The 15,329-nt window shown below is 43.9% G+C and overlaps 1 protein-coding gene across 1 annotated transcript in view; it reads left to right on the top strand.

Moving 5' to 3' along the window:
* The window catches only part of si:dkey-233k19.3 (dynein axonemal heavy chain 11), a 74,906-nt gene that overhangs the window by 25,563 nt on the left and 34,014 nt on the right, over positions 1-15,329 (top strand). Inside the window, exons 38-54 of the mRNA XM_061231278.1 lie at positions 540-734; positions 1,843-1,920; positions 2,530-2,662; positions 3,138-3,265; positions 3,649-3,797; positions 4,942-5,092; positions 5,909-6,040; positions 7,289-7,462; positions 9,184-9,388; positions 10,074-10,239; positions 10,456-10,558; positions 10,963-11,202; positions 11,619-11,780; positions 12,008-12,198; positions 12,530-12,692; positions 13,888-14,011; positions 14,771-14,913. Of these exons, the coding sequence (XP_061087262.1) occupies positions 540-734; positions 1,843-1,920; positions 2,530-2,662; positions 3,138-3,265; positions 3,649-3,797; positions 4,942-5,092; positions 5,909-6,040; positions 7,289-7,462; positions 9,184-9,388; positions 10,074-10,239; positions 10,456-10,558; positions 10,963-11,202; positions 11,619-11,780; positions 12,008-12,198; positions 12,530-12,692; positions 13,888-14,011; positions 14,771-14,913 (2,637 nt within the window). The remainder of the gene's footprint in view (positions 1-539; positions 735-1,842; positions 1,921-2,529; positions 2,663-3,137; positions 3,266-3,648; positions 3,798-4,941; positions 5,093-5,908; positions 6,041-7,288; positions 7,463-9,183; positions 9,389-10,073; positions 10,240-10,455; positions 10,559-10,962; positions 11,203-11,618; positions 11,781-12,007; positions 12,199-12,529; positions 12,693-13,887; positions 14,012-14,770; positions 14,914-15,329) is intronic.

The following is a 15,329-nucleotide window of genomic DNA, read 5'->3' as shown; positions in this document are numbered from 1 at the left end:
GTGAGTTTAGCTGTAATCTGGAGTGTGAAAAGCATTTCGGCGGAGAACCTCAGCTGTCTACACTCTCCCAAATACCAGCACAGGGTTTGAATGCTGCGGCAGTTGTAGATGAATGGCCATTCCAAATCGGGGTGTGAATTGGAGATGCTTTGCCCCATATTGGCACTGTTAAGGGGAAACCTCCCAAACTGGCTCAACAGCACTACTATGTTCTGCAGCCTGATTTTCCTAAAAGCTTTTCAGAGTACTGGCCACGTGCATCTGAGCTATGTTCTCGGGAAAAGGCTATGGGATGACATGGCAGCTGAGAAGTTTCATGTTAATTCATAAAGAAACAACCCCTATATTTAGAAACTAGAAACACACTCAAATTATTGCACTCTATGAGGCTATGGCTAAATATTCATTGCACTTGGTGGCCTTTCCATGACAGTTGGTGAAGACCTGGTGCCCAGTCTGAAGGCAGTCATTGAAGGCCATTGGTCTGTAGTTCTCCAGCACATGAACACATCTGACACAGAGGCGCCATTATCCTGCAGGTGCTGATGCGTGCCCTCAGAGACTTTAACCTGCCGAAGATAGTGACAGATGATGTGCCCATCTTCATGGGCCTGATCGGGGACCTGTTCCCAGCTCTGGAGGTGCAGCGGAGGAGAGATCCAGAGTTTGAGCAGGCAGTGAGGCAGACTACCCTGGAACTCCACCTACAGCCCGAGGAGACCTTCGTCCTCAAAGTGAGTGAGCCCTAATATCCCGGTTGCCCTATTCAAGAGCTGGAGTCAAAAGCAGACACCCAAAGATCCAGATCCAGACCAAATCCAGACTCCCAAATACTGAGATCAGTATTACCATGAGACTAGTCTTACCATGTCTTATTGAATCTATGCAGTCCATAGCAACACTTTGTTGATTGTTTCAAATCAGAGAGTTATTGATAACACATGACAAGTGCCCCAATTTTGGTGTTGATGAAGCCTCGCTCTCCAAACAGTCACTCACACTGAGAGCACTGGACTACACTTGATTCAGTAGAGCAATTTTTGTTCTTGTGGCTTCATGTCTGTGTTTTGATTTCCTTCAACAAAGGGTTCAGTAGGAAGAATGCATGATATGGTGTTAGTATGCAAATACGATCTGGCACTGGGACACTGAAAAAGATTATTACGTATGAAGTGTACAGGTTACACCGGCTCCATCTCTTTGCATTTTAACTCTTCCTAGTCCCACCACCAGGATCTCTGAGGTTCTGTCTGTAGGTTTGGCTGTTTTTGTACATTTGTTGCTGTCTCTTGGATGCTTCCTCTGTCCTTCATGTCCTCATTAAACGTTTCTTTCCATGCCCATTAGATCTGTGAACATAGAAAAAAGCAGAGATCACATGTCTTTTCGAACCTTCATTCTGCTCTCAGTCTCTTTCTGAAATTAATGAAGCACTCTTCTGCTTCGTCTGTTCTGCATGCTGTGAAGCACGCACCAGCGAATTTGATCTGCATCACAAGTCAGCCATGAAACCATGAGAACTACATTTTCAGAACTCATGTTGAAATGAAAATATGCTTATCCTTGAACTGGGATTCAGTCAGACACTTTCTGCCACCATGCTGTATATCTTAAACTCTTAGATTGAATGTATATACATGTCAGATATAATGAAAAGTTTTGGTAATGGTTTACAGACTTAATAAATAAATATTTTTTTATTAATGCTGCACCAGCTATCAAGTTGTTTCTTGCAGTACCTTATGTGCGGATTTATATACTGTAGGTATATTGAAGTCTCATGACTTGCGGATAAATGAATCTGTTTAACCTGTCCCCTGCATACATTCATGTTTTCATCAGGTGGTGCAGCTGGAGGAGCTTCTTGCTGTCCGCCACTCTGTGTTTGTTGTAGGAAGTGCGGGGACAGGCAAAAGTCAGGTGGGTTTTGGGACCTCCTGGCACTGTCTGGTTGAATCATATGTGAATCATGTACACTACTGATCAGATGAGCATTTATCATTCTTGCAATGGTTTAATTTTTGATCATACACTTGTTGTACCTATTACACATAGTGCAGTTCATTGCAGTTGCACACCGAGGACAGAGGTTTGATTCCCGGTCCTGCCAAAAAGCTGAGTTTGGCCGGCTCTCGTGGAGTGGCATAATTGGCTCGCTGCTCCAGGGGAGGGACTTGGCAGGTTTAGTGGGATCACCGCATACGGCGCCTCGGAGTCGGAGTAATGGTCTAATTCAGACGAGACGGCTTGGTGAAGGCGTGTTACTCTCAGGGTCGTTAGATCCTACTGGGCCGCTGAGGGATGAAGTCGTAAGGCGGTGTATCCCCAGCTAGCACCAATTTGATTAGATCGGGTATAATTGGCTACCAAATTGGAAAAAAATTTAAAAAACATTTTTTTATTTAAGAACATCAACTACAACTACTTTCAGAGACACCTTCCATTCCCAGGAACATTACTATGTGCATGTCACCAAATGAGGAATGGCAAGTGGAAACAATGTCTCATGTGTACTTATTGTCTTAACAGATATTGAGAACACTTAATAAAACGTACTCTAAACTGAAGAGGAAGCCTGTTTGGAGTGACTTGAACCCAAAGGCAGTGAGCACGGATGAGCTTTTTGGTTTCATCCACTCTGCAACCCGTGAATGGAAAGATGGTGAGCTGGGGTTGCTGGTGATCGTGGATCAAAACCTCTCAGTCAATGAGCGGCTATGTGACTGATTGTGTTTATCTTTGTAATATTCAATTTCAGTCATAGTAATAAGTCAGATAGCATACCCCACGTGAAATAATTGTGTAATTGTGTAGAAGTGTACCTTTTTGTATTTCAAAACACTGAGTATAATTAATGGTTATATACATTTACTTCAAATATTCCAAAGTATACTATTTTCTCATATAAAATCCCTGTTGAATACATGATGTCTCAGCTTTTTGGTCAGTCTCCAATCTATTCCAAACAAATTATTATCCAGATCTACGTGTACTGATCAGCAGATTTCCATATTCTTGATTGTATATACAGTATAGTCTGTATGTAAGTAAAAAAATTAAATAAAAATGTGTCGCTGTCCAAAGACATATGGACTGCACTGTATCTGTGTCTCTAATTCAAGTTGTATTCCTGTCAGGTCTTTTGTCTTCTCTGATGAGAGAGCAGGCGAACATCTCGCACTCTGGACCCAAATGGCTTGTTCTGGATGGGGACATTGACCCCATGTGGATCGAGTCACTCAACACTGTGATGGACGATAACAAAGTGAGCGCCTCGTCCAGCACATACTGTGTCGTCTTCCCGAAGTGGAGCCTCTTGAGACATGCAGTGTTCCTTTAAGGACTTTTTCCTTTTGTCCACCCTTGCTGGAGGTTAACTTGAAGTATCACGTCATTATAACAAGCACAGCTGCCTGTCAGAATTTTCTGTGTTAAGACAGGAAACTTTGATATTTTCACAAATGTTGAAGGGTTGTATCAGGATGGTGTCAAGGTGAAATTCACAGAAGACTCCACACAGAAAAACTTGCTTTGAGAAAAACCGGTCTTCCCATTTTTCAGGCCAGAGTTTTGCAGGATTACACTGATGGAGTGACCCTGATGTTTCTCATGGTCCTTTTCAGAAGTCCTCCTCCCTGTGCCTTGCAGGTTCTGACGCTGGCGAGCAACGAGCGCATCCCTCTCACCCCTTCCATGAGGCTACTGTTTGAGATCAGCCACCTGAGGACAGCCACGCCCGCCACTGTGTCCCGCGCTGGAATCCTCTTCGTCAACCCGCAAGACCTGGGCTGGAACCCGTGAGTCGCCTCAAGATCCCATGGCATCAAAAACCAATAGCAGTAACAATAACAATCGCCATAACAGTCTCTCCAGCCTACCCTCTCGAGACCTAAAACTATATTAGGTGTTGGGTGCATGCTTAATACTCCAAATCTCCAAAGGCTTGTACAGGGTTTTTTTTAGGGTGTTATGCTGATGGACTTAAATACATTGTGTTGCTATCTCTTAAAAAACAAATAATGCGAAGTAGCAACATGCAATATAGGTATATTTTGATATGATATACTGTGATGATAATAATATGGAGGATATTCAATAAAATTGATACCATGACCCTATTTTAGATAAAATGTGTTACTTGGATTCTTTGTGGATAGAATAAAAAAATATTTGCTATTCAGTTCAGCACTGTGGACCTCTGAAGTCTTCTAAGAAGACATGAGGAGGGATCTGAAAATGCCAACAGTTCACACTAAATTTGAAATGTCTTTCCAAGGGCAAAAGTGGAATACGTGTACAAAAAGGAAAGGCATAGGTTACATAGACTAAATGAATGCTAGTCCTTTCACGTTATAAGCCCAAAGTTCCAAATTCTCAAACAGTATGTCAGAAAGCTTGAGGGGTCTAACCTGTGAGATCACAGGAAGAGGTCTCATTAATATGAACTACTCTCTTTGCTGAAGGTCGCTTTCTAGGTGATCAATCAAGTCTTGTATCTGTCTTGAATGGTCATTTTTACATCTGTTTTCAGACACTCCCAGGAGCAAGTTATTGAGGCAATGCTTTGATTTAGGAAGGGGTCCTTGGGGCTGGCTTTACATTTGACTTCACACCAAGAACAAAGAGACAGAGGTCATGGTTCTAGATTTCAGGGATCAACATTTAAACCTGTAATTATTGCTTATGTGATAAATTGTGACACTATACAAGCAATTGATTGTGAAGCACAAGTCAGACCACCAGGATTCTGGGGATTGTTGGTTCTGAAACCGTGGAGTATGTGTACCCTTCTCCTAAAGCAAAGCAATATAGTCAGCTTGAAAAGCTTGCTTTACAGAATTTTAGTGAGGTAAAAAAAAGAAAAATAAAGAATAATAAACACGTTGCTTGGAATAAGGGAATCTGAAGCCATAATTACACTGTTCTTTTTGTACCTGGCAGGTATGTGGCAAGTTGGATTGACACTAGGCCCCACCAGTCAGAGAGAGCCAACCTCACCATCCTGTTTGACAAGTACATCCCACCCTGTTTGGAACAGCTGAGGAGCTCCTTCAAAACCATCACCCCTATCCCAGAAATCAGCATGGTGCAGGTACAATGTTCTCCCCTACAAAACACACACTCCTCCAAACCTTTCAGGCAAACCTCCCTTCACCGTAAATCAGACACAACTGGATTACATCACCCCCATCCCAGAAATCAGCATGGTGCAGGTACAATGTTCTCCCCTACAAAACACACACTCCTCCAAACCTTTCAGGCAAACCTCCCTTCACCGTAAATCAGACACAACTGGATTACATCACCCCTCGGCTACCTGAAGCGCTGTGCGTCTCACATGTAGTACATTCTGCCTTGTCCCAGTGACCATGTTCCTCAAGGTGAAAACACACCATGATTGTGTACTTTTTCTACCATTATTTTGCTATGGGCTTAAGGCAAAACAACCAGTTCTACTGAAGAAGGACTAAATGCCATGTGGTAGGGGTTGCTTCCTAGTGGTGCCGGCTAGACTCTCACTATATTGGTCACGTTTTTCCTATTTGCTTACACCAGAGTGCCTTGCTGCATGTTTATCTTTTCACATTTTTCTCTCACCACCAACTAACTAACAAAAATAAACTACAGCCAGATTACAGTGTTGTGGCAGCCTGATGACTGGGCTGGCTCTTCCATGGAAATTCTCTTCCAAGGAAACCAGTATGGTATGACTGCATGGTATGACCTCAGGTTTGGAGTCCCTAGCTCTGCACATTTAATGAGGATTGGGATTTCATGCGGAGCTTTGAAGACTGAGCCAGGGGAAACAGTGGCCTTGGGGGAAGGGATCATAACACCATGTTATGGCTTATTTTGCTCAACTTGATTCTTCCATTAGTGAACCCACGGTGTCCTAATTTCCTCACAGACTCTGTGCTCGCTACTGGACTGTCTCTTGACCTCAGAGAACATCCCCCCTGACTCCCCCCGGGATGCATATGAGACGTACTTTGCGTTCGCCTGCATCTGGGCCTTTGGTGGGGCACTACACCAGGATCAGGTGAGCTATGACTGGGCTCTGTCAGGTGATATAAGAGCCACGCTTGGCCGACAAACAGGTTTCAGTTTGTGATAGTCAACTCAAATAAAAATGCTCATGTACATCCACTTCTGATAACTGTGATGGAAAATGTTTTTGACAGTAAGCTGGGAAGAAACGTTTCAGATTTCACTGCTCTCTACCACTGGGCAAAGCTGAACATGAGCAGCATTGAGCTTTATGCTGTAGAACCTGAGAGACTGGCCGGTCTACTGAGTAGGATACGAAACCAGAAGCACAATTATGCCTTTTCAAGTCACATAATGTAAAATTCCAATTAGTGAGTTATAATTTTCATATATATGGAAAAAACTTTAAAGGCATTCATAATTAGAGGATCATGTCTCAGCATTTTGCTAATGAATACAATGCGAGACAATTAACAGTGTTTGATCAGTAAGAAAGAAAATTACAAAAGTTTGCATAAGAAAACCAAAAATAGCAGGTAACGGAAAATATATTTATTAGGAGATATATTATTACGAAAGCTGGCATAGGAGAAAAAATTGTAATGAGATCATTACAGTTGGTTTGATTATTGGTTATTATTTCAACTGAGGATTATAGTTACAAAATTATAAACATTAAAAAACAAAGCTATTGTAATGTAAGTAAGAGAAAAGCTTTCAATAAATAATTATGAATTATCTGTTTCCAATGTGTTTGAATACTGTATGTGCAAGGTTCCAGTTATTGTTCACCCCTCAACCCCCATTAACCCAGGTGCTGTTTCCCCCTCTCTCTCCCCGTGGTTCTGTTTCCCTCTCTCCCCCCGTGGTACTGTTTCCCCCTCTCTCTCTCTCCTCATGGTGCTGTTTCCCCCTCTCTCTCTCCCCGTGGTGCTGTTTCTCTCTCTCCCCGTGGTACTGTTTCCCCCTCTCTCTCTCCCTGTGGTACTGTTTCTCTCTCTCCCTGTGGTACTGTTTCCCCCTCTCTCTCTCTCCCTGTGGTACTGTTTCCTCCTCTCTCTCTCCCCGTGGTGCTGTTTCTCTCTCTCTCTCCCCGTGGATCTGTTTCCCTCTCTCTCTCCCCGTGGTTCTGTTTCCCTCTCTCTCTCTCCCCGTGGTACTGTTTCCCCCTCTCTCTCTCTCCTCATGGTGCTGTTTCCCCCTCTCTCTCTCCCCGTGGTGCTGTTTCTCTCTCTCTCCGTGGTTCCGTTTCCCTCTCTCCTCATGGTGCTGTTTCCCCCTCTCTCTCCCCGTGCCCCAGCTCCATGACTACCGGATTGAGTTCAGTCAGTGGTGGACCAAAGCCATGAAAACTGTCAAGTTTCCCGCGCAGGGGTCAGTGTTTGACTACTGCCTGGACCCGCTGACCAGGCGCTTCCTTCCCTGGGGTGATCGGGTGCCTCTGTTTGAGATGGAGGCTGACACGTCTCTGCAGGTATACCGCAGAACAAGGTCAGGGAATAGAGCCTTTTAGTGCAGCAGCCAGTGAAAAAAAATCCCCCCAGCTGTAAGTAGGCCCATATATTACTGCGACCATTTACTTCAAAGCATACGTATTCAAATGCATTGCTTAACATTAAAAGAGGTTATATATGGAATGTAAAGGACTTCAATTACTATGTAAGGGTGCCTTTCATCCCATTGTAGGATCACACAATGTTTTACAATGAGGGGAAGAGTGACTCAACCTCTGCCACCTGGGAAGAGTTTTTCACCTAAAGACATGCATCAACTTAGGTCATAAGGAAGGATTCATTTAGTAAATTAAACTGGTTGATGTTTGCACTGTATGATAACATTTACAACAGTTCATTGTGAATTTAGCCATTTAACAACTTCTCCCCAGCAGTTGCTCATTAACTTATTAGCCTGTTGTGAATGTTGCTGTGTCTAACAAATAAAGCATGAGCATTCACACAAGTTACAAATAGTCTGAGCTCACAAGCTAGGTGATTATTTAGTATCTAACTGGTATTCCGTATGCTACAGACACACTGGCATTTATCATTTGAAAGGTGGGCATCTCATCATTACAGTGATGTATTGTAGTGATGTAAGCACTCAGAACTTTATAGAAACAGGACATTGGCCAAACAGATCTGGCAGGATTTGTAATGTAGTGAGAGCACAGTGAAATTTCACACCCCATAGTGGACAGCGTAACCACTGCAATCATTGATTTTTCTCTCGATAGCAAAATCTTATGATTGATTCAAATCAGCGAGTCATCAATAGCACATGATGGAATATATGTTGAAATTGACATCTTCAGATCTCCCTTTACTATTGTGTACAGCACACATGTTTTTGTACACAAGGTTTTGTAATCCCTTCTTCCACCACTTATACTTACTTACTGAATGAGAAGTGTACTACAGTTTTTTGAAGTGAGCTTTTTCGGTACAGAAAAGATAAAACAGAAGACAACAGTGAACAGGGCCTCAATCGTTCTCCTTTGCTTGGTTTCTTTCTGGGAATGTCCCCTCCTCAGGGTCATTTCAGCAGTGTGCCGCTGGCCTGCCCTGTCCTCAAAATGACCCCACACCCAAAGAGGTTATTTTTGGGTCAGTGTAAACATGAAAGTCCTGCCACTAACTCAGATTGGGGAAAGTGCTCAATATTTCACAACACACTCTTCAGAGGGGCTGCATACCTGTGTGTGTGTCGCGAGGGCATTGAGTGAGTGCTCAGGCTTCACCTCTGACTGCAGAGATCTATGGCCGGAGCAGAAGGTCATTAGTTTAAAAGCCAGGTATACGGTTCTGGGTTTTTTTTTGGTTTTTTTTACAAATATTTATAGATTTTTTGCAACTTAACAACCTAACATAACACACACACAGAAAATTAACAGAGGACAATAAACAAAATGTAGACAGGAATATGTTTGATATAGGAGGGTTACACAAAAATGTGGCAAGAAGAAATATACAGTATTCAGAACACAGCTAGACCGGTCATACAGTCAAGCTACGTGGTCCTACTTAAAATACACAGGAATACATTGTACATTGCGTTTTTTTCATACGGCTATTGTAGAACAGGGACATAAATCAGTATTGCCTGTACAGCCTGACTGACAGGACAGGCTGATAATAAGTAATGACTCTTACATTCAGGAATAACGTGTTGGTGACGTCATCATGTCCCTGGTCACAGGCCGTTCTGGTTCACACCTCAGAGACGGTGCGTCTGCGTTATTTCATGGACTTGCTGCTGGACAGGGGGCAGCCCCTTATGCTGGTGGGCAACGCTGGAGTGGGGAAGACTGCCCTGGTGCGGGACAAGCTACTCGACCTGCCCGGGAACTACATGACTGCCCGAGTGCCCTTCAACTACTACACCACCTCCACCATGCTGCAGAGTGAGCTCAGCTTCCATACAGAATGTGTTCACACCACTGTGCTTCAGTGTGCCCTGTTTTAAAGGGAAAATTCCATAGAACTGTATGTGATCATCCAAACACCCAGAGCATAATATATAATACCCTGCTCGACAAGATAGAGTTTCCAAGATCTAAAAAATGATTCCTGATGACAGGTGGGAATGACTTGTCTATGCAGGTACTTGTCTTCTGTCATTGTGGCAGTTTGGCATGTCAGTATGATGTTCTTGTATTTCCCTTGTCTAAAGCTTCCATAATTTATTGCCATGTCTTTGTGATGTCAATGAGGTGCTGGTTAAACACTGTATTGTAATGCCAAATTTTAAGGTTTTATCAACTGAACTTCACTAAAGAATGCGTTTACCCTATGTGCCAGTTTCCTGGCAAAGCAGATTTAACCCTTTGGCATATCCAACCAAAATCTCTTCCTGGGTGTTTTTATTTTATCATAGATTCATTGTGTGACTACATTTACATTTTGACATTTAGCAGACACTTATCCAGATGGATGTACATTATACTACACTGCCATGTGACTGTGCCTTCCCCATTAGAAAATTCCTTCTCTGCATACAGCACATAGATGATTTATATGGTACGGGTGGTGTATCAGCCCTGAATTATAGATGATACAGGTTGACAAGTTGACATCTCCCTGACTCAGAGGTCCTTGAGAAGTCCCTGGAGAAGAAAGCCGGCAGAAACTATGGGCCCCCTGGAAACCGAAAGCTTATCTACTTCATAGACGACATGAACATGCCGGCTGTGGACAGTTATGGGACGGTGCAGCCTCACACTCTCATCCGCCAGCACCTGGACTACCGACACTGGTGAGGAGTCTTCACATTCCACAAAATAACAAAACCAATACCCCAGTTTTATGTTCTCACTTGCCTGGGAGCTACAGAAGAAATGTTGCAGTATGTGCAAACTGTAATTGAGCACCTGTGAATTTTCTGAAAAGAAGTACTGATAGAACATATGAACTGATTGAAAATTTTATGTCGACAAGATGCTCTCTAAATCTACTCTATTTTTCCTCCAAGGTATGACAGACAGAAGCTATCACTCAAAGAAATCCACAGCTGCCAGTATGTGGCCTGCATGAACCCAACAGCTGGGAGCTTCACAGTCACCCCCAGGCTACAGGTAATGGGCAATTGTATTCCTTTTCAATGTAGACAAGATGTAGGACCAAACCTTTATGGTGCAATGCAACTAACAGGTATAACAAAAACTGATGTTTGAAATGTGTTTATTCTCCTGGAAAGCCTGCCCAATTTCTTATGTCATTGCTGCCAGATCATAAAATGACAGAAAATGTATTTATCTTTCAGTCAGCAATCTAGTAGAATAACTGTCATTCTTAAAAACAATTTTGGTCAAAATGAGATGTGAATTTCGTTTTTCTTCTGAGTGGAGCACATGTGGCAGACCCATTTACCCTGAATTCAGATGCAGAATCTCATTGTGGTTTATGCTGACCAGTGAGGTCTCAGTAATTGTTGGTTTGTTGTTTTGCACTGCAGTAAGATAGGCCTCTGTCTCCACAGAGACATTTCTCTGTTTTTGCAGTGAACTTCCCCTCGCCAGAGGCCCTGGACTCCATCTACAGCAAGATCCTGGCGTTCCACCTGCAGCAGCACCCGTTCAGCCCTGGGGTCCTCAGGATAGCCGATGCTGTGGTCTCAGCCTCTGTCTGGCTCCACCACAGGATCGTCCACAACTTCTTACCCACCGCTGTGAAGTTCCACTACATATTCAACCTCCGTGACCTCTCCAACGTTTTCCAGGTGAGGTGACACAAATTGAGTCTCTGCTGAAGCAGAAGGCAGCTATAACCCTTTTCCTCAGGGCCATTTTAGAGTTTTATATTTAGTTTTATCTGATTTATTTACTTAGTAATGAGTTACTCTCTACCTAATTCAACTGATGAAACACCTACAGGACTGTGGTCCTCACTATGCTATGCTGTTTGCCTGTATGTTGCCTTATATGCTTTGCATGTGCACTTATCCAGTGTGATTGACAATATGTCCACTTATACATGTTGTCCACTGGCTTGATTGCATACATTTCCTGAATCCATTCAGGCTGAGAATGCTCCTCAAAACAGAACAGCAGCACCCCACCAAATATTTAACATGCTCCCTACAGCATTTGTCCAGTCCAGTTTCCTGGCTGTAGTGATTCACTGCTGTCTGTGCAGGGCCTCCTCTTCTCCACGGTGGAGTGTCTGAGGCAGGACACTGACCTGGTGCAGCTCTGGCTCCATGAAACCAGCAGGGTGTACTCTGACAAGCTGGTGGAGCCCAAGGACCACAGGCTCTTCCACAAGCTGCAGATGGACACTGCTCGCAAGCACTTTGAGGTACATTATAGCACATCTCAGCAGAGAGCCCTCCAGATCACTTCATTCTGGGGTTCCCAGTGCTTAATGAGACCCTGTTGAGACCCTGTTCTTGTTGGGCAGGAACCCGGTTGGGATTCACCGAGCTAACCAACTGACAGCCAACACAAATTATTGTATCACTGTTGTATCATTTGAGTAGATATGTATACAACAGTACAGGCTGCTGAATTACCCCGTGTTTGCAGGGGGTAGAGAAGCACACCCTGTTGCAGCAGCCTCTCATCTACTGCCACTTCAGCCAGGGTGGGGAGTCCCACTACATGCCAGTCACCGAATGGGACACACTCAGGACCATCCTGGAGGGGGCGCTAGAGAGCTATAATGAGCTGAATGCAGCCATGAACCTGGTGCTGTTTGAGGATGCCATGCAACACGTGTAAGTGGATTTTAGAGATCTGTTCGATTTTTTTCAAGTATACATAGTTAACATGGCTAAGAGGCATTTTCTTAGTGTGTGTTTTCTTTTGTTTGGGGGGGGGGGGTGTATTTACTGCTTTTGTGAAAACCCTTTTGAAAAAGAATCAATGGTAAGCAGCTACTTTTATGAGATGGGTGCATAGAATTGATAAATTATTCAGAAAATAGCCATAGGGAGCAGGTACAGTATTATTGATATAAGAATAACATGCAATATTAATACAACTATACATAATTGTTACCTACTAGTACTACAGTACAGTGCATTTTGTGCGTGATGTTGATGGCAGCTGTAGGATCAGCCGGATCTTGGAGGCCTCGCGGGGCTACGGCCTGCTAGTGGGGGTGGGAGGCAGTGGCAAGCAGAGCCTGACCCGGCTCGCCGCCCATCTGTCCGCTCTCAACGTCTTCCAGATCACCCTGCGCAAGGGCTATGGCATCCAGGACCTGAAGGTAACCATCGTCACCAATCCCAGAGCAGGTACCTGCTAACGGTCCCAAACCTGTCACCAAACCCCTGTCTGAAAGTACTCGCTATTGCCTATCCCAGTCTATGACATCCAGGACCTGAAGGTAACGATCGTCACCAATCCCAGAGCAGGTACCTGCTAACGGTCCCAAACCTGTCACCAAACCCCTGTCTGAAAGTACTCGCTATTGCCTATCCCAGTCTATGGCATCCAGGACCTGAAGGTAACCACCACCAGCTATCCAAAACCAGTTACCTGCTAACTGCCCCAAGCCTGTAATCTAACCCCTTGTCTCAAAGCGGTCACTATCACTTATCCCAGGCCAGGCATCCAGCAGCCATCCTCGTCCCATCCTGTACTGCCCGCTCCAAGTCATTGAAAGCATTTAGCGTTTCTTAAGGACAAAGCCGTACAGCAGTGGTGATTTCCCATCCGTGTGCTAATGGCTTTAAGCTCCCGGAGCCTGCCCGCTGTGTAAAGTGTGTCTTTAAATACTCTGCAGCTCCCGGGCGATAAATCCCACAGGTCGGTGATTAATTAAAAAGGATCATGGTTTCTTTTAGCCAACATGCCCAGGATCAATAGCCCCTCTGCTCCTGGCGGGATATTGATCCGATTCAGTTCTGTTCACCTTTTTACTGACTGTAGAGGGGATAATTGTCAGATCCCATTTAAGACCTCAGGAATATATTTCAATACTCGATTAGCGTGGCAGATCCTATAATTTCACACACATGCAGTAAAAGCTCAAATTGTGGTTAACCGCAGTGCTGCTAAACGGAGCCACGGCTCACAGGTCTTTACCCTGTTGACTGTGCTGACTGTTCTCAGGCTTCAGGAATACTCATTTCGTTCAATGAATAATTATTCAGAGGATTTGTCTTTGTGAATGGGTAATACTGTAAGCTTCAAAAAAATCTGTTGTGTGAATTTTTTAGTTGCTGTCAGCTGAATGTGTTCGATCTCATGGTGAGTTTTTATTTATATTATTGATCCAGGAGACAGCCCTTTAAGATTTTCACCTCTTTTTCAAGGGAGAGCTGACCAAGAAAGCAGCATACAGTACACTAGTACGGAAATGGGAATAGTATAGGAAAACGGTGATGTGAAAACAAATCCCTGCGTAAGAGGGAATGATATGCAAGGTGGGTGTGAGAGAGTTTCATGGTGGTTCTCAGGTGGACCTAGCTGGTCTTTACATGAAGACCGGTGTGAAGAACCTGCCCACTGTGCTGCTTCTGACCGACGCTCAGATCCCAGACGAGCGCTTCCTGGTGCTCATCAACGACCTGCTGGCCTCAGGTAAGACCTGTGAAGGAAGAGTCCCATCAGGCTCCTAACCCCCAAACTGTCCTGAGAGTTCCCACACAATCAGACCCCGACGGGCACCATAAGCAGAAAGCTGCCCGCCATGCTAAACTTGGTCTCCAACACCAAAGAAACAAATGATTCTTCTCATCCCAGAAGCTAATGTCACTGCTGTGATAGTTTTAGGTGACAGGTTTATTAATTGATCTGCCTGTCAGTGAAGCAGACATTCTGCTGAGATCACAGATGGTGTGAAAAAGTGGGGGATGTGACAATTATGGATTGTCTTTCCCAAGGCCTTGCTGTTCTGGGTGCCACAGATTTAGCCAAGACTGGTTAGAGATTCCTAGTGATTTTTCCCAATCTTATTGTGCTGAGTTTAATACAGGGTGCACTACAGTCAGTTATTACACCAGAACATTACAGACAATACATGCTTAATACTGATTCTGATGGGTCATGGTCTAGCAGGTCTCATATTTCATTAAATTACTTCTACTATCATACTGTCTAAGAATCTGGAAATAGAATTAATTAATTACCATTCAGAGTTTAATTTTAGTTAATTCCATTTCATTTAATAGCCATACTATTGGTCCACTCATGAGAGATAAATGCATAATTACAAATACTAGCGGTATGGCTACACAATGTAGCCTAGCTGTCACAAATGGATTGTTATAGTAGAGCTTTGTATTGGGTGCTTTGTCAGTCTCAGTTTACAGCACCTGTGCCTTTTACCTCCGTGTCCAGGTGAGATCCCAGACCTGTTCAGTGAGGAGGAGGTGGACAGTATTGTGTCTGCGATCCAGGCTGAAATACGAGCTCTGGGGCTGCAGCACCGCAGAGAGAACTGCTGGAGGTTCTTCATCGACCGCGTCCGGCAGCAGCTCAAGGTTCGGTCAAATAGCGCTAAAAACACTACATAAAACGGGCTTGATCCTTTCCATTTTAAGTTCTGATTTCAAAATTTATGTTCAATATTTTCATGTGATTATTTATTATAGACTCATCTGTTGTCCTTTTTTTAATGAGAGTGTTGTAGGGTATTGCTTGAACAGTGATACAATCTGACATCCTTGAGCGCCAGTAGGCAATCTTCCGAATAAAATAAAAAAATAAATATTACATACAGTCCAGTACCTCAGGCACTGTGCGCAAGGCCAAACCATAACAGTGTAAAGCACAATCACTCAAAAGAATCATTCAGGTCTGCAAGCAACAAGAACCCGAAATACTGCTGGGTGAGAGAGAGAAAAGAGAGGGAGGGGAGAGGGAGAAGGAGCGAGGGATAGTGAAAGGGGCTTTGTGA

Source organism: Conger conger, chromosome 1 (genome assembly GCF_963514075.1).
Source record: "Conger conger chromosome 1, fConCon1.1, whole genome shotgun sequence".
NCBI lineage: Eukaryota > Metazoa > Chordata > Actinopteri > Anguilliformes > Congridae > Conger > Conger conger.
Note: the sequence above shows the minus strand (reverse complement) of the source record. Positions and strands in the feature narration are given on the sequence as shown.